This window comes from Sparus aurata, chromosome 2, assembly GCF_900880675.1.
Source record: "Sparus aurata chromosome 2, fSpaAur1.1, whole genome shotgun sequence".
NCBI lineage: Eukaryota > Metazoa > Chordata > Actinopteri > Spariformes > Sparidae > Sparus > Sparus aurata.
Genome location: NC_044188.1, coordinates 25,441,562 through 25,461,262, shown reverse-complemented (window position 1 = coordinate 25,461,262; position 19,701 = coordinate 25,441,562). Strand labels below are relative to the sequence as shown.

Genomic DNA, 19,701 nt, shown 5'->3' with positions numbered 1-19,701 from the left:
CGAGGTAGAGAGAAGGGATGGGACAGGGAGTGGCGAGTGGGGAAATGGAAGACAAGCAAAGAGAAACAGGGAGAAAAAGATGAATGGAGTACAAGACTATAGGGGACAAAGCACAATATGTGTGCCAAAAACAGGGGGAGTCGGTGGTTTCAGAGGCCGAAAAAGGGAGGAAAATAGACTGCGGAGAGGCACAGTGATAGATAGGTAAATTATGGAAAGAGATCTGGAGACAGGAAGTGAATGTTAACAAATAAAAAAAAGCAAGGTGAGCGGCAGAGAGAAGTGAGCAGGCAGGCAGAGGTGGGTGTCGGGGGGGGTAATCATCTCCCTGTCAGACTTGTACCTCAGTGTCACCTCTGTGCATTTTCCGTGGTCAGCACTCCTGTCTACATGCCAATAATCTATTTATGATGCTTTCGAGCAAACCACTTTGTCAAGCACCACCGACAGGACACCCACCTCCGGTGTTAATACGTCTTCACGCAGCCATGCAAAAAAAATTACAGCGCTGCAGTTTTGCTGTTCTTAGGGCAGAGATACCGAGCATGAGAAGGTTTACTGACCAGCCCGGTAATTGAGCTATGATGTCACTTCAGAACTCAAACAGAGATATGATTTTTGTCTGACATTAGATGAGTCACACACCCTAGGTTCCAGATGAAAGTACGGACGCTTTGATAAAAACATCCAAGAGTCAGTCATTTCAAACCAACTGTGTTTACCTCCAACAGTTTAACAAAGTGTTCCTCAGCCTCATTGTGTGGTGATATCCTTTAAACGATCGTGTGTTTCACAAAGTGGTTTTAGCTATTTTGGCTATCTATAATTCAAGCAATTGTATGAAAGTATAAAAAAAAATGTGCTATGGACTCTGAAGTAAATAACTGTATGGAAGTTGATAAAGGAAACATTGCAAGTGTCTCATCGTTGAAACGTTTTGCTGGCACCAATTTCAGAAAGGCCATTTACTGTATTTATGAGATAAAACACTGAATATACTGTACTGTCTCTGTACTGTTTTAAGTTGAGTATACAGCATGCTAGCATTTGCTCAATAGCACAAAATACGCGTACAGCTAGTACCTACTTTTGCGGGTATTTGGTTGGGCCATCCCTAAGCAGGGGATTAGGGTGCAATGGTGGCATAACATCATGGTGCTGTTATCATGTAATACACCATGTTACGAGGTTCCAAAGTTTTGATCAAGGTGATGGATTTTCTGACCAAAGGCGTGGCTTCTAAGAACCTCCTAACCTACATGTTCTAAACCGTTGATCTACTTCGACGACAAACAAGGTCCATGGCTGCAACGTTTTCAGCCTGCGTATTACAGAGAAAAAAACAGGGCCTGTGACTTGCAATCTAAAGGGAGGCGGTTGATTTAACCCACCAGTGTACTGTATCTCTCAGATGTATATCAGCGGATTGCCTGGGACAGGACAAGTAATCCGAACCAACTGTGATGCGACTGTATGTTGGCTGGAAGATGAGACCACCGAGAGCTCATGTGGGATGTGTTGAATCTTTTATTGCAGGAATAAGACGGGCATCCTGGGCTGGAGGAGCGAGAAGACTGAGACGGTGAATGGATATGAAGCCAAGGTAGAGTACGGGGCTGCTCAGACAGCTCGCTGATCTCTCACAGAGCGCAGAGTAAACCACTGGTCTCGGAGCTCGGTTTGATATTTCCTGAAAGTCCACTTCACTCAGAGGGCTTAATTTCCAGAATGAATCACTCCTAAAGTTATTTTAAAACCTCTGCTTTGGACGTCTGAGGACATAACCCTCTACCTTTTTGGATAAAGAGACGTGCTATTTTAAGGTGATATTTAAGTAACAACAATTGCTTGCTTGAATTAGCCTCCAGGTGAGGAAAATTCATCAGCACATAAAAAGACCAGATGGCCTATTAAAATTAAGTAAAAGAAAAAAGCAGTCTATGCACCGCGCAAGACGCATTACCTTGACCCTATTTGTTTTCTTGACCTCGTGGAGGGATCAATGGGAGAAGAGTGTCAGACACCCAGGACCATCTGTCACTAGTGGTTTGAAAGCACTTCAGACAGGCTCTACAGTAAAATACTGTTGCCTGAAAAGCATCTATTTTCTGCATCATTGATTTAGAGTTACAAACATACACAGACAACTCCTGTTGAGCGTCTCTCCTCCCAGACGCTTTTTAGCTCTGCCTTTCACTCGTCCGCCGTCCAGCCTAAACATAGAATCAGCAGCCTGCTCAATTTTTTATCACTGTTTTCCTTTTTCGTGATCACCAGTGAGGAATTCCAGTATTCTGCTAAGAACAGTCGCTCGAAGATCTCGGCCTGTATGCTGCAGAGTGGGACAGAGGGTTTCAATGATACGCACAACTCTTGTTTTGATTGGGTCACAGCTGTGTACATTTTTGCTGTAGTGAGAAAAACAAAAGATAAATTGTATTTTTCTTTTCTTCTTAAAAGGGGGAAACACTCGCTGGATATTTATGCTTTAAAAGTCAAGGCATTCTAACTTTTACTTATGCTCAGTAGGTAGAAGAACAGATAGCAATAAGTCAGTTTTTTGCTCAGAATTAAATGTTAACATTGCAACTTTATGCAAAACACATGTACATTTTATATGTATTATATCAAGATTTCTACAATATCTTAGGTGACATGTATATCAACTGTGACACGGCTGCCAAGCGAGAGACTACTGTTGGCCTCACTGACACATTTTAAGGAGACATCCGGACTGTGTTTGTGGTGACAAAACCAGGTATTTTAACACCTGAACCTAACCATAAGGTCACCACCAAAAAGGTTAACACCAAAGTTAAAAATGTAAAGTTTCAACATATCAATTTTTTACTTTATCACCTCTTTGTCATCATAAAGGTTAACCTCTTTAGCAGCTGATGATATATTGATGATATATTGCTTTTGTTTGGGTTCTCAGAAATGAAAATCCTCGAATCTCAATCTGCTCCATCACTGCCACTGGTGTCCACAGTTATACAACACTACCTCTCCCAAATCCTATTTAAATCTATTTGGATTTATTTTATTGAAGTTTGATAAAAGTTCAATGAAACAGAAGGATCATAGTTGTTCATGCACAGTTCATACATAGAAAATGTGAAATATTTCCTTAAATTCCTTAAACGACACTTGATGCTCGTTCTCTTCCTGTTTCATGGCAGAGAGAACAGTTACCACTTTAATACTTTTCTACACACCAGGTAGAAAAACTGATGAGTCGATTTTCGGTTCATTGGTCCCAAACAATGAGGGAGTGAAGCCAGAGCAAACGGACCATAAGAGATGTGTCTCCTCCTTTTTCAGGTGTACGCAGCATCCAACGTAGAGCTGATCACCAGGACCAGAACTGACCATCTGTCAGACCAGAACAAGAACAAGACAAAAGGTAAGTTAGTGTATACTGTCAAATGCACCTCGCTGCCAAATGAGCACCAGATATCATCAGGGTGTTCATTACGTGCAGGTGCAGCACAGCCTCAGCAGCTGATTTCCTCCGTTATCCCCTCTGTGCCGCTGGAAACCCCAGCCTGAGTGGTACGACATGTCTGATTAAAAGAGTCAGTGATGAGTAATCCCCCTCACCTGAGCTCGATGAGATCACCCCGAGGCTTCGGCTAACAGCCCGGAACGTTCACTCGGTGGCTCCATCTCGTTTTCTGGTTCAGATAATAAATCAAACAGGATTAGCAGGCTTCCCTCCCTGGACTGTCGCTGTCAGCCAGGATCAACCATCACCCTCTCCTCTGAGGGCTCCTCTCTCCCAGGTCACAATCCCCACCTGCACTCTGCTAATATGCAGGGGGAAAGTGTTCTTAGTAGCGCTACACTGACTCATGAATGAGTGACTCACTCCGTTTGCCCTTCCCTTGCGCTACTTTTCATCATTTTGTTAACACGGTGAAAAAGAAACTTTGAGTGCTATATATATCCTCAGAGAGACACATACACACTGCATCTTGCATACGGACCAGCTGGCTGAAGGTCAAAATGCGCACACTTGTCTCATAAACTGCACTGTCATTAACCCTAGTTGATGAACCTTCACATTGCTTTTAGCTCTAATCTGGTTAGTGAGGAAGACTACAGCACCAGTCGTGTCTGAGAGTACGAAGCCACACACTGAGAAGCTGCTCATGTTTTCTTCACTGCTCATCTCTCTGTCATGTCTAAATAGGCTGCAGTTGTTAGTATCCCTATGCACTCTGACTATAAAGGGTGTCATCACTGTGGGTTTTTCAACTGTATGATGGGATCCTGCGTTGCTTTAGTGACAGAAAACAGTTTAGATTTATGTGTTTGTGATTTTCTCACTGTTTTGAAGTGGGCATGGCTCAGGTGGAAAAAGGTGATGTCACGCACCGTGAACCAATCAGGACTCAGCAGCATATAAATCAAAATGTGATGATGACCGGTGGGTTTGTTTTGTTACTATCAATCAAATCAACCGACACAGTCAGTCCCAATTAAGTCGATTGTCAGTTGTTGAGAGTGTGAAAATTTGTACTACTATCTGTACTAAGTTTCTGATCTTTGATTGTTACTGTTTTAGTTATGAATTCTTAATGTTGTAGAGAGACACTTTAGATCTGACACAACTTCTGAGGGACTTAAAAGTCCTCCTCCATTTAAGAAGTGTCTTATCTATTGTTATGCCCAATATGATTCGTTGCAGTCAATACAGATATAACCTGTAGGTTGTTCTTACCTGAGTGTGAGGAAGGCTCAGATGTAGTCAGCAAAAATGGATGATTTAATATTGTTTGGCTCTCTAGCCTACATGGCGTTTATCCAGGTGCAGCAGTTTGAGCGTGTCAGCAGTGTGCTGCCCTTCTTTTTCTTCTTCTCTGTGTTTATCGACAAAATGCAAACCAATGTTAGATAAGCATGCTGCCACCTACTGTACTGGAGTGCCTAGATGCTGCACTTTTTAAGTCGTTGAGGCCCAATAATTTATTGGGCAGATGTTTGTTGTGACTGTTGTTCTTTCACCTGGGTGTTGGACCTTTACTCTGCAGAATGATTTATGTGCACAGTTTGACACCAGAAGACTGTTTTCAAAGTCATCTGTTATCTGCACATACTCTGAAAATTGCCTTTTTAGTGAAGAAGTGCCTGACAATTAAGCCTCTGAAATGAACAATATTTACATATTCATAGACTCTGGGTGTTGCAGTGAAGGAGCGAGGGGGTAGATGAGTTTTAAAGAGTTTTAAACAGATTTTGTAACTGCGTTGAACAAAAAAACATTTCAGATGCAAGTTATTGTTCCAAACAGGGTATTTCATATGCAACTTTAAAGGGTAACTCCACCAATTCAACACATTAAAGTGTGGTCCAGGTCTTGGAGGGTACTACTGCAATTGTGATATACATTAAGTAATAATAATGATGAACAGTGATGTCACTCAATGACTAATTTGCCTCTTGGGAAATGTAGGTACCAGAGTTTGAAGAGGAATAAGAAATCAAATCAAAACTGTACAGTTTAAGTCTGAAAGTCTGATGCAAAATGCTTTACACTACTTTTTTCACATACACAGTAGTACTCCCCAAGACCTGTACACACTTTTCTTCTTTTACTGCTGATGTCAGAGGAGCCCAGTAGCTTTTCATCACATAGCTGTTTAAAAAAAAACTTTAGATTCATGTTTTGAATGCAATGTGGACTGTAGTGTAGTTTCATCTGAAGAAAGACAATGTTTCGGGTCCAGACAGACACAGTATAAATATCTTTAGTACTGCCTTTCAAATGTTGCTATTTTCATAAATGTATATTGCTTCTAATTTCACCCAACTCTTCTGATATTTAGAAGGTATTCAAGCATACATTTTCTTCAGTTTAATTTATTTCAGAACAGTTTGGTTCTGTTCATTTCCTGTTGGCTATTAGAGGATGATAAGACCACAAACATAAAACACTGATATAATTCAATAAGTTATCCTGAGGAAAACACTGTGGAGCGAAATGACACGGCAGACAGTTGCCGTGGAGATGAATGAGCCCATCCGTCATCATCTCTTGATAAACAAGCACCAACTCAAGCCAGCTCTGGGTGCTCTGCCAGGTACTTAAACTGAAGAGAGTTTCCAAAAAACTCAGACTCACAGCACAGTTTGAGTTCGTACATTGTGATTGTGTAACCTCATATTTCCGGTGTAACTCATCGCTGTCTGTCTCCGAGCAGGTGGGAAGACTCCACTGCAGAACTTCCTTGGGATTGCTGAGCAACACATGGGGCCTAACAACGGGGTGAGTGGACACTTTATTTAGAGGATTATCTATAAATGGAGGATTGCATTGACTTTTTTCGATGGGTAAATCCTTAAAAAAAACTCAATCTAATAATGAAAAGAACATGGTGGTCATGGTAACAGCCGTGATTAATGGGCTCTGGTGCTGATGTTGTGATTGGACTTGATGAGATGAGAGTCCGAAACAGCTTTTAACTCATGTTTTATATTCCTCTCAGTGTACTTACACGGGAAGACATATAGCTAGAAGCAAGGACTGGAAAAACTGAACATATTAGGAATGATCAAATGGTACAAAAATATGTCAAACAAAATTATAAATATATATATATATATATATATATATATATATATATATATATATACACAGTGTGTAAACAGTTTATTAAAGGAAAGGTTCGCCCAAATATACAAATGTTGTCCTTGTCTATTAAACTCCATACTGTTGGGGAGAAAAACAAAAAAAACAACTGAACCCCACCGAACAAGAAATATCAGAAGACTCCATATAGCTCGTCCACTATAATCCAAGCATCCAGAAGCCCTGAGATCCCAAATTGATTTGAATAGATGTTATTTATGTGCTATACAAATCAAATTGCCTTACCTTGCTTCGCCTTATTTACACCCTTTTTAAAGGCCTAATCTTTGCTCAGGTAACGGTGATAGCGCATATCCTGTCTGAAGCGGGTGCAGAAGCTCAATCTAGTTTTGAGGGTGTAAATAATGGCCTTCACATCAATTTGGGATCTTTCGTTTTTTGGGTTGTTTTTTTTTACGTTTTAAAACAAGTCCCCATCTACCTCAGCTGTTCAGGAGAATGCTGCAGCGCTATTTTGCCCGTACACTCCAGAAATGTTTCGTGGACCATAAAACTTCACCTGACTTTCCATCGGCATGGGGGTGAGGAGATTATGACTGAATCACCATTTTTACTTGAACTTTGCTTTCGGAGCACCATGGCCAACACCATTAAATATTTATGCAAGTCAGCTTTTCTGTAGTGTAAACAAGCGACAGTGCTGCAGAGAAATAGAGAAATAGATATACACAGATAGGACTGATTTTATACATTATATGCATGTATACATGTATGTATATGCACATCATATACAGCATGCAGGATTTGTAGACAGATCATGTACAGTGAGCAGAATATTTATTGACAGTGACAGTGCTAGACTGTAAAACAAAGTGTTGTCTAATAGTTTCCCTTGTCAGTAAATTATCATCTTCAGTATTAGCATCATCACCGTGGCCTCAACTCGTTGTGTGTGAGTGTGAGAGTGTGCTGTGTCAACAGCAGAGCATGCCTGCGGAGTTAAACAGTAACTCAGAGGCTCCAACCTGCTTTCAAATATTGATTATGTTTTTTTAATTTGTTTCTGCTGGAGAGCCTCTATGACTCATACCTCCCCCCTTCTCCTCATTCTGTATTCTGTCTTTTCACTTATTCCCCCTCACTGTCGTCTCTGCTCTTCCCGATGTTAGACGCACACCCCACCTTTCATTCTATGCAGCTGTAAAACCCTACACACATTGGTTGTGATGAACTGACTGCATCTGTATGGAAATTCAACGACGTCAGTGTATTTTATCTTCAGTTTCGCAAGTCTTTGGCATCTTCAACTCTCCTCCAGTAATGGCGGCTTGCGTTTGACAGGTTTACTAAAGTCATACTTAACAGGTGACAGTGAGCTACTAATTAGAGCAGTGAACTAACAGACGCATCAGCTGTAATGATGCAGAATGCCCGAATAAGAAAACTGCTTTGTCATTTGTTCTCACATTTTTCTTTCACTGAGCTGTTGAAAATGTCAGTAGGTAAGAGGAAAGCCTTGAAACCTCAGTAGGTGTTTTTTTTTTTTTTTTTTTTACTTAACGTCACTAACAGCAAAGACTTTTAAAAGCCAGTCATTTTCGCACTTGGTGAAGAACTGATTGCGTCACTGCTATTGATGAACAATCACTTTGACCCTCGAAAGTCGTTGTTTAAGGTGGATCAGTAAAATCTCAAGGATATCTAAAATGGCGACGTACGGTCACATCAGGAGTTTTTATAATTTAGTTTTTGCTCTCCGCAGGCCCTGGTGACCCAGATGTCGTGTCCCGCAGTGACCAACCCCGCTGCGCTAACCGCCGAGGAATATTTCAACCCCGGCTCGTCACCAACTCAGAGGGACATCGGCCACCCGTGCCAGCTCACCACCAAGACCCAGAGGTGAAATAGACAGACAGGAGAACAGACAGGCAGCCATGCGTCCAGTGAAGTCGCCCTCCAAACTCACCGCCAAGTGACAGAGCTGACAAACTGATGGACAGAGAATAGACAGGCAGACACACACGCACGCACCCACCCACACACACACACACACACACACACACACTTACCCACATGCTGGCAGAGTCAAAATCAGCCATCCATGACAGCTGACCACCAAGATCCTGAGGTGGAACATGGACAAGTAATAGTGATGGAAACACATACACACACACACACACACACACACACTTGTGGAGGAGATTCCTGCAAAGCTGGTGGAGAGTTATTATCCAGACTGCTGACAGATCATCTGTTCTTGACTATAGCACCAAATGAAGCGTAACAGAAAGTGAAACGTGGGAGCCCTGTAGTGTCTCTCAAGATAACCTGAAGCTTTTGCTGTTTATGTTATTGTTTTTTCAATGTAGCTAATGATCCTGGTTTTCAGTGTGAGTGCTGCAGGGATGACTTTTATAGGCTACCCTGGAAGTTATCGCCATTGGTTCCCTTAACAAAAAGCCTATTGGATTTTTTGAATAGATTCGAATTTGAATGGAGTTGTAGAAAATAAGGTCTGCAGCAAACACAAGTTTATGATTCTTTAAGGTGCAATATTTAAGAATTGGCCACCAGGCTGGGTACTCAAAGTACTGGGGAATTTGAGCAATCACTTCTCGAAGTACCAAACCAATACTTAGACATCGTCAATAAATAATCCAAACTGCTAGTTCTTCACATTCTGTAGATACTTTTTTTTTTTTTTTAAGTTTTAAACTAAAATTCTTGCATACTGCAGCTTTAAGTATTTTGTTCTGCAAGATAATCTTCACAGATAAACACAGACGTCAACAGCTAGATTATGAACAAATTACATCGCAGTCACGCGACTTCAGTGTCACCACCGCTAAGTGTCCCTACTACACCGTACGATACACACTTTGCTATGGACTGATCAACCTTCCAGTAAAGCTTGAGTTAGAATAGCTCTCAAGCAACGCTGGCCTGTAAAGATCGGAGCAGACGAGCCTCAGTGTTCGGCCTGATGGCTTTTAGTGTCCCCGACACCCTCTGTAGTCTCATTAGCCACTTGGTCACAATCACGTTTTTTAAGACACGCAAGAGCTTTATAACTCAGGTGTGGGCTATTTACTGCCGAATTTTATGTTGGAGAAGAAATCATGAAAATATTTTAAGCTTGTGTAAACCACAGACCTCACTTCAGGCATCTAACCATTCATAAAACCCCTTGATATCGAGATGAGGGAATAAGATGTGCAAAAATACTAACTGCCTCTGTCATCCACCTGCCAGCCCGCCGTCCGTCTTCTGTCCTGTGTTCCTCTAACAGGCTCTTCGCTGAGCTTCATTGTCCTGTGGCACTTAATAAAAACTGACGGGACATCATGAGGATGAAGCATTTCAGTGAGGTTTCAGGGCTGCCTCTCAATTCTGTGTTCATTATCGGACAATTTCGAATTTCAGCATTGATTGGCCTCAGACTGAACACGACTCAGCAGCTTGCGGTCGGTCAGTGTTTAGCTGATGCAATCGATGTCTTTGTGTACCGCTGGCGACACAATAAGTTAATTCAACAGAGACCTTAATGGATTCAATTATGCTTCAATAAGACTTCTATTTGGTAATATTCATTAAACAACTGTCGTGTCTGCTTCTTCTGTTTCCAGGTTTAAAGCCAAGCTGTGGTTGTGTGAGTCCCACCCCCTGTCCCTGGCAGAACAAGTGGTGCCTATCATCGATCTCATGGCGATCTCGAACGCCCTGTTCGCTAAACTGCGTGACTTCATTACTCTGCGCTTGCCGCCTGGCTTCCCCATCAAGATCGGTGAGGGCTGGGAGAGTGAGATTGATGGCGGGGGGGAGGTTAAGGTGACGGCTGGTTAAATAAAGGGGATGATTGGAGAATGAAAAGTGAGTAAACAGACGCGGAGACGGATTGGAAAGAAATGAAGACCTGGGGACGAAGACGAAAAAGGGATTGATACGAGGTCACACATGGTTAACTGGATGATGAGACTGATGAAGAGCCACGTGAAGTTAACTGATAACAATATAACAATATAACAATGCAAAATGGCATCTTCCCTCCCCGCAGAGATCCCTCTCTACCACATCCTGAACGCCAGGATCACCTTCAGCAACCTGAACGGCTGCGAGGAGGGGACAGGCGCCCGCACCGACAACGAAGTGGCGGTGGAGGGGGAGGGACAGAGGGACGCCCCGAGGACAGACACCCCATCTCCGGGCAGTGACTCCTCCAGTGTCTCCAGCTCCAGCTCCACCAGTGAGAACACACTCCCAAACATTGTTTTTTTCTACTTTATTACAGTGTCTTCTTTTCTTACATCTTCTGCTTCAGCTGAGAAAGGGCTTCATGAACATTTACTGCAGAATGTGGCCCATACTTCACTCTAGGCAGGGTTTACAGTCGCCTAATAGAGTTATGAGCAGTGTTTATCACTTATGTCGGATGGAAGGTTGTGTTTCTCTGTGTCGTGTGTGAGATTATGTCTCACTTTCATCATCCTAACACTTGATCAGAATCCCAACAGGCCCGCTTTAAATCTGCAGCCATGCGGAGGGGAGATATGATTTATTGTGTGACCGCTCAGAAGGAACCGCTGTGGAAATCCTTGATTCTATCTCGCAGAAGTCCACTGAGTTATAGTCCTGTGAAAACACGCACAGCCGGGTGGTTCAGAATATCTGGCAACCATAAAATGCCGGAGAAATTGACCGATGCAGCTTGTTTTTATCCGGATTTCGCTTCTTTTCACTCAGCAGACGCTCTTCTGTTTTCCCTCTCCTGTTCTTCTCCTTCAGTCCGGTACGATCTCCTACACTATTAGGTAACACTCCTTCCCGTCTCTTGCCCTTTACCTTCCCCCCCCCCCGTGTGCTGCAGTGTCGTGCCGAGCCGGAGAGATTCCCCCGTGTGTGTTTGAGGCCCCGCCTGGATACACCATGCTAGGAGGCAAGCAGAGAGACAGCATGAGGGAGGAGGAGGAGGACCTGCTGCAGTTCGCCATACAGCAGAGTCTGCTGGAGGCCGGCTCCGAATATGATCAGGTGGGCGGACTGTGACTCTCCTGGCAGATGATCTTCTGTTCTGACATGAAGGAAACACCAGTCAGACACCTTTAAAAAAGAACTCGTTTAAGTGACTGTTAGTCCCCGTCCCCGAGGTTATTGCCACATCTGTCAGGCTGTCAATCCTCACATGGCACATGCGCAGTTCACAGTGATAATAATAACTTTTGCAATAATGATTTCAGACAGAGGATTGGAGCTGCTGTTCATTAACGTTCCCAGCTGAAGCCACGACTTCTGTTGGAAGCTCAGTCGGATATGGCTATGAGGCTAATTAGCCTAACGAGTGGCTTGGAAAATCTCCCTCCGGCTGCTTCGACCCGACTCCTTTAAAAATGCGTTTTAAAAGGGGTTCTTAAATGGTTCTTAAATCGTCAGCATCCTCACTAGTAGAAGGCCTGGGAATAACAACTGAATTGTTATGTCTTACAGTGTCAAGCTACAGTGCTAGCCTATAGTACCTCAAGCGTGATCAGATCATTTCATCACAATTTCACACTGCGTAAGATCCAGGTCATTTTATATCCAGGAAGTCGAGCTTTTTTGTCGCCATGTGCCACGGAGCAGCTTTCAGGGGAATGAACAGGACCCAGTGATGAGTCTTTCAGGTGATGATTGACTAATGAAAGCAATTCTGTGCCAGTAAATCCTATCAAAATCCCGCACGTTAGACCTTTAATCAATTCTTCTCCTATGTTTTTGTGAAAAACTCTCTAAATGCTGAGTATCTCTCTGCCACAGCCACATGCACCCGCTTTTCTCATATTTAGAAATCCAAAGCTTGACAGACCTGCCATGCCTAGTTAGTTTAATCAATGGTTGGACAATCACTGCTCAGGGGAGGGGCTTAACTAATGGCCAATCATCTCATCACTTCTGATTGTGTAAATAAATTGGCTCTCACACTTGTACATACCAGTAAATATGAACTTCCAGTGTGTCCATGTGGGTAGCCAACGACACGGACACAGATTGAAAAAAAAAAGCTTTGCCTGAAGTTTTTTTTTACGATTCACACGTTGCTGTATAAACTGAGGTGCACCATATTCTCCCTATGAAATACCCAGAGCAAATTATAGCAGTAAATCCACCAATAAGTCGAGCAAGACAAGACAAATAGACATACTGAAGTAGGAAAAAAGGCAACCAGTTGCGAAATATAAAAAAAACAATCAATACTGAAGTAAAATCAATGAGTAGAATAAATTGCCTGTAATGTGTGCCGCCCAGGCCCATTACATTCAACACCGCCTCGGGATAGGTGCCGTTTTGAAATCCTACAGATCCAGGTCCTGATAGTCCTTGGCCCTCTTCCAGAGCTACAGAGAGAGTGGTATAAATAGGCTCGGTCAGAAAGGTCAGAGAAACATCCTCAGAGTTTTCTCAGCTTGGATACAGGAAGGTAATGCAGAGGAGGCTGCAGCCGAGGATTTGTGCTGTAGTTTGTACAACCATCCTCGGCAGCCCGCTGTCCTCAGCTGGTGTAGCGCCGCTTCAAACGGTGATGAAAAAGGTGATGACACTTTTAATTACACCCCTAACTCGGACGCAGGGGCAGGTGTTGAGGGAGCGTGGTGCTGACACCACATGTTGTACAGCATTAACTACTGTACGACCCGAGCTTACAGTACGGCCTGCCGTCTTCTAAAACACCGCGTGGTTGTAATACCCAACTGTTCATTCACAGTTTCTTTTAATCTCACAATGTGAAACTTGCAGTGTCATGCAACTTTATTGAAGTTGAATCCTGGGAGATGGTTTGGTTTTTCTGTCCTCACTGTGAGGATAACGTGGGCAGGGACTGTCACCCCGAATTACTTGCCCAAGCTACGAAATCAGACCTGCCGGCTTCTAATAAGGAGAGATTCTTGATAGTGTGAACGTCCAACCTCAGTTTGGTGCAATACAAAATTAGCATACAAAGGAAACAGTGAGGTAGTCAGCACAGTGAGTATTTCGAGCTCCCCAAAATGTAATGACGCCACATTTTGTCTTAGAAGGTCTGTTTTATAATAGATGTGAGGTTCAAAAATATTCACTTTCATGTGACTGATCTCAACCAAACTGCAAGTCTCTCTCTCAGGTAGGAACAGGGCCAAATTACACTGCAATGGTAAAAGAATATTTAAATTTGAAGTAGTTTACTGTGCAGTAAGTTATAGTGAAATTTTTTTTTTTTTTACATTCCCTTATAGTGTGTGTTTTTGCTGGTGCTTTAATTGCCTTTCTTTGCCTTTTTTCACATGAATGCCAGTGACCTTTACTGTCCTGTATCTGTGCAAACTGCAATGAATCAATCATTCTAAATCTAAATGTGTTAAAACTAGATTATAGAACAGTACCTCAGGAAAAAAGCAGGAGCCACTGAAAGGCCGTCCCCATTTCAGTTTTTAATTGTTTACCAAACAAATTTCTAATGAATTAAATTACCAAGTAAAATCACGTAACAAACCTGCCTGCAATCCAGCCTTGGGTAGAAAATACACCTAGAAATAATAATGGAAAGTACAGTGTACATAATTTGTTGAAAAAAAAACCATAGACCCTATGACGACTTCAAATGTGCTGTGTGAAAGTAATTTTTCATTGCAAATCACTGACTGTATGAAATATGGACGGAGCTGCAGGGTCTGCAAAGTGAGGCCAATTCATAAGAGACATAAATCTACATCTTTCCAAGGGCCTGCGGGGGGCAACTCTATTGATTGTATGTAAGCTTATGAGAAAAATCGCTTGATTTATTACCTCACTAAACAGTTTCTAAAGTTTACAGTCTCGGTCTCTAGTTGCGTGTCTTCTTTAACACAGCAGGATGCTCATTTTGAAAATGATGACCCAATTTAGAGTAAATAAAAGACGATAAAGCATGGTATGCTTTTGGGCGGGGCTACCTTCTCAGGATATCCTCCCCAGCTCCGCCCTCTCATCCAAATATGGTCACTTCTGCCTCCAAAAAACCAAGATGGTGGCAGCTGTAAAGCCAAACTTGAAGGCTCAAAAGTCCACAAACTAGTGGGTGACGTCACGACGGTTTTACACTCGGGACAGAAGTTATGATGTGTTTTAATCGTGCCGCGACAGGGCGCGATTCTTAATTTGTACCACAATCTTATCAATATTAATGGCAGGATCAGCTGTTGGTATTAATATTAGGTGTGTGTACAACAGAAGCAAGGCCAGGATCAATCTAGTTTACATTCAGTCAGTTCATAATTCACAATCAGGCCAGCTGGCTGTCTCCGTGCTGCCTGAGAGGTACTTAAACATACATTAACAGGAAAAGGCCCTGCAGGGAGGATGGTGTTGTTTTACATGCTCCACCATCTGTTTATCTGTGATGCTTCTGTCTACCCACTTCCTGCCGCTGGCTCTCTGACTTCCCGTGCGGCCTCCTCTTTGTGTCCAGGTGACCATCTGGGAGGCGCTGACCAATAGCAAGCCAGGAACACACCCCCTGTCCTGCGACCCCAGCCGCCTGGAGAGGTCAGTCTCCTTCTCTTTCATCCCATTCAGCCAGGAGCTGCAGATAAAGTTGGACAAAGGCTTCAGTTGTTAAAATTGAATGGGACTTTTATCTTCAAAAGTGCTGAAATCCTCAAGAAATCATAAATCTCCATGGCTGTCGAGACGGAGGCGATATTTCCGGCCGGTCCTTCACCCTTATTGTCCCAGACTTCCTCTCTCCTCTGTTATGTATTGTTATTCTTCAGTGTCTTCTACTTTTCCATTGTGTTTTTTTCCATCCTGCAGATCTCTCCCTCTATCCCTGACTCACATCCTGTATTCCTGTCCTCCCCTACTTATCCATCCTGCTATTCTCTTCTCATCGCTTGTCTACTGTGCACTATCTGTGTGTGTGTGTGTGTCTACAGAGAGCGTGCAGGGACTGGAGGATAAGAGAGTTTCCTGCTTTCACAGTCGACCGTACCGCTGTTGACTTTAGCCTGTTATCTTTAGACAATATTTTCTCTTTGAGTCTTCCCTATTTGTAGATGAGTGGATGGTTTCACAGACAGACATATCTGCCTGTCTTCCCCTCTTCTGAAACAATCTTTCTATAGCAGTATTTACTTACACCGATGTCACAGAGTCAGAGGAAACTGGGTGTCGGCAACGTTTTTGAAGGCCTATGAAAAACAGAACCTGAAAGTTTTTGTGGTGACCTGTTTTGTAGAAACTTTTCAAAATACGTATTTTTTTTAAAGGTTATGAAGGTTTGTTGAGGTGAAGGTGCAATTATTTCAACTTGTCCGTGCTGTGGCAAGACTTAAATAATCCCCGGAGGACTAAAAATTTATTTGAGAAGAAAACACAAACGGAACCAGAATGGAAAAGATGGTAACACGTTCTAAAAGGCCATCTTTATAGTGGGTTTGTGCATTGTTTGTACATTTATGTCAGTTTTTCCCCGTAATTGAACAGATAAGCATTCTCATTTTCACAAAAATGATCAACTTGTACCAATTCTCCTTCTGAAATATTTCCCTTCACTCTTTTAACCGGCAGTGGAACCGAGTTTTGATTTCACTCATCATTTTGAACCAAATGTTGATTGCACAATGTAATGGCTATGAAATAATGAGACCATCTGCTTTTAGATTGGTTCCCTATGAACTTCGCTTTCACTATGCAATTCTGTCTGCCTGAAATCTCTCTGGAAAATGAAGATTGAGTGATGGTCCAGTCCAGCTGGTAGCCTGAATGTATAATCTCACGTTCTGCTCTGTGTTGTTGGTAGATACGACTCTAAAGGAAAATGGAAAGTGTTCCAGGTGTCTTTTAGACAGCAGAGTCAAGAATAATACCACTCGTAAACAATGTCACATATCTGTTTCTCTCTCATATAGTAACAGTAATGTACTTTATGACTGCAATTGGGGTCTTATTTTATAATAATGGACAGGTAGCTCAGTCGCAATGGAAGTGTTGGTATTGGTACTGCTAGCACAGCAGCTTTGGACCGGGTTCGCTTGGGGAAAGCTGGTTGTAGACAACGGTCCATTGGAGGAGTCTTCTAGATTCATTTAAAGGGGCTTTATGTAAGACTTTCTGTTGAAAACGTTCAAAACCGAATGTGAAGGAATGACAATTTTAATATTATGACAGCTACATATTATTTTACAAAGCATGTATAGCGTGCTCACGAGCTAGCCCTGGTCTGTGCCCTCCTAATGCTCCTGTGCTAGCCGTGCAAGCACCAACACTTCCCCGGTGCTCTTAGCTCCCAGTCCCGACTGTGAGCTGCACAGCTAACTGAGCTAGCTAGCTAACAGCGGCTTGTTTGCCTCGTTTGCTCGTTACTCTGGTAACGTGCTGCCAAGTATTTGTTTTTGAGTATGAATTCAACAGGTGGCGAATTCTTACATATCAGTTTGGAGGAATAACATGAGCAAAAATGACTTCATTTTTCACAACCTCGCAACCCAAAAGTAGTTCTTAAAGCTAACTATTTATAACCATTATTTCAAAGTAAAAGGAACATAAATATAATAGGAACTAAATTAGAGAACCGCCTGTAACCTTTTGGTCCAGAAAGGAAGATAACATAATCTAACCTGTGTTCCTCCTCTTCCTCCCTCACTCTTCCTCACCCCAGGACCCCCCAGCACAAGCCCCGCCCGCCCTCCAGCCTCCACTCCACCCCCTCCAAGAAGAAGCCCACCAACTGCAGCTACAACGAGCAGCTGCGCATTGCCATGGAGATCTCAGCCCGGGAGCAGGAAGAGGCGGAGCTTCGGCGGCGGCAGGAGGAGGAGGAGCTCCAGCGCATCATCCAGCTGTCACTCATGGAGAAATGAGCGCCGAGTGGTCCAGCTGGGCGTCCGAAAAGGGAGGGGTCTGCACCGAGGACACGTGGGAGGAAAAGGGACAGCACAGGGCGACTTTTTAAAACTAAAAGCACACTCTGCAGTCTGCAGGCGGCTTGAAAATTAAAAGTGTATCCCAGTGGTGTCATACGTTCAAATCGCCCCGCTCCTTTCTCTCCCAACGCCTCAGTCAGACCTTTCCCATGAAGCCATACGGTGATGCGGCTGAGGAGGGACGTCAGATTCCTCTTCCTGGTGCCACACTTTCTTGACCAGTGCCAGTTTACAACCAACAATACATCCAATACAAGAAGTTCAGAGAAATGCCTCCTTGGATGAAAGATTTTCGAATGTTTGTGTGTGTGTGTGTGTGTGTGTGTGTGTGTGTGTGCGCGCGTGTGTGTGCGTTTCAAAACCAGCTCTCCACACAGGGGTCAACAGATCAGCTTCTGTCCTGAAAACGTAGTGTGTTAGGCCATCTCTCTGCTCCAGCACTAACACACACTCTCACTGGGTCCTTTTGCCTCTGAGTCGTGTGGCTTTCAGTCTTAACTGTGATTTAAAGAAAAAAAACAACAACAACATCTTGTGGCAAAAGGAGCAGTGACAGACCAGGACCAGCAGCGCGGGAAAACACCCTCTTGGTCAAGTTGAGTTGAATGTCGAACAAACCATCAGACTTCCTCGGTTTTTAATGAAAACAATTTAAAAAAAAATAACACACACAAAAAAAAAAGGGAAAAAAAAAAAAAAAGCGGACTGGTACTTTTGATTTGATTTGCACAAAATCCAGACGTACTGTACTTAGCTTGTGGGTGGATCACATATATGACTGTTAATGGATGTAGGTGACGCGTTTGAGCACAAACTACGCTGCTAGACGGCAGGAGCACAGATGTGATGAAGACGTGGTGAAGATGTAGTGTACCGACTAACCTGTATGTGACTGTGAACGGATTTGAGCGTGACACAAAGAACAAAGGGACATGATAGTGGTTTCGTAAGTGGATCGTGGTATAGAAAACGTTACTAAAAGAGATTTCTTGTATATTTGCATCCCCTCACCTTACATGAGCGGATGATTTCTGTATTTCTATGTAGTCACGGTACGGTATGTGTACAATATTTCAGCATGGCCTGCACCCGTGTGAGGTTCATTTTGTCCGACTGGAGTCCAGCCCGGAGACCTGCAATATCAGATTGTGCTCTCTGAGGGAAGATGTACCCTGGAAGAATCACAGCAGAGGCTGGTGACAGCAATTTTAGGCTTTATTGGACCCCGAATAGCAACTCGGCCATACAACACGACGTGCTGAACACAAAAGCAAATCTAAAACGGTGGGAGCGTTCAGTTATTGGATTGGAAAAGATGGTTCAATTGCTGACCCTCATATTGTATGTAACTTCATATTGCAGGGCTCAAGGCAAGCCAAACATTGAGAAACATGTTTTGTCGCAAGAGGCAAAGATGGTCCGGGACAGCTTGTTTTTTTGTTTTATTATTATTATTTGTTTTCCTTTTCTTTGTTTTTAGTATTTCTTTGAAAGAAATGTAAAACTTTCACACTCTTGATATTAGCACAAACCAAGGAGAGCCACCTCCGCCTCCTCTCCAGTTCATAGTTTGGAGCTTTGCCTGGTTGATAAGAAAAATACTCGTTTTTTTACTTTTTAAAAAATGTTGCGGGAAAGAGATGCAGCAGGATGTTTTCATGGTGTACGCTGAGATGTCGATTCAAATAAAGGAACATCTTTTGGAGCAGCAATGCATGAGTGGGTTTTTATTTCTCGGTCTGCGTTTGGGAAATTACAGCTTTCACATACTTGACCCCACACGGAGCTACACCTGCAGCTCTCCCCGCTGTAAGTTAAGTTCTCTGGCCGTCTCCAGTGAACGACGGTGACAAAAGCAATTAATTTCTCACGAGATAGGCAGAGCTGCAGCGTCGCGTGGCGCCAGCGAGAGCTGATCTGTTTTTAGCAGCTCCCGCCTCCATCATCCTCCCTGTGACACGGATTCCCAACGCCTCAGCCGGATCCAAGGGGCTTTTTGCCTGTAGTTATTTTAGGCTTGACAGGGAGGAAAGGGGACAGCTTAAAGACTCTAAACCCTTCAAGAAATACCACCAAGGGCTGCTCTCTGCGCTTTGGTGATGGGTTGGAGAGAAAGGGAACAGAGAAAATGAAAAGAATTTCCAAGTGAATCAGCAGCCACAACTTCTCCACGGCCCTGACTCAGCCAGACATCAG

At 43.2% G+C, this 19,701-nt stretch overlaps 1 protein-coding gene and 1 long non-coding RNA gene across 2 annotated transcripts in view; one reads left to right on the top strand and one right to left on the bottom strand.

Moving 5' to 3' along the window:
• The window catches only part of ankrd13b (ankyrin repeat domain 13B), a 49,164-nt gene extending 29,947 nt beyond the window's left edge, over positions 1-19,217 (top strand). The window contains exons 7-15 of the mRNA XM_030392156.1: positions 1,537-1,603; positions 3,325-3,406; positions 6,207-6,271; positions 8,358-8,494; positions 10,222-10,379; positions 10,650-10,838; positions 11,460-11,623; positions 15,051-15,127; positions 17,241-19,217. Of these exons, the coding sequence (XP_030248016.1) occupies positions 1,537-1,603; positions 3,325-3,406; positions 6,207-6,271; positions 8,358-8,494; positions 10,222-10,379; positions 10,650-10,838; positions 11,460-11,623; positions 15,051-15,127; positions 17,241-17,442 (1,141 nt within the window). The 3' untranslated portion in view covers positions 17,443-19,217. The remainder of the gene's footprint in view (positions 1-1,536; positions 1,604-3,324; positions 3,407-6,206; positions 6,272-8,357; positions 8,495-10,221; positions 10,380-10,649; positions 10,839-11,459; positions 11,624-15,050; positions 15,128-17,240) is intronic.
• Positions 3,017-17,231, bottom strand: LOC115566330 (uncharacterized). Its single transcript, XR_003980974.1, has 5 exons — positions 17,200-17,231; positions 15,000-15,164; positions 4,727-4,865; positions 3,604-3,677; positions 3,017-3,375 (listed from the first exon to the last, which is right to left on the bottom strand). It is a non-coding gene; the product is annotated as an uncharacterized LOC115566330 (long non-coding RNA).
• Positions 19,218-19,701: the final 484 nt, after the last annotated feature.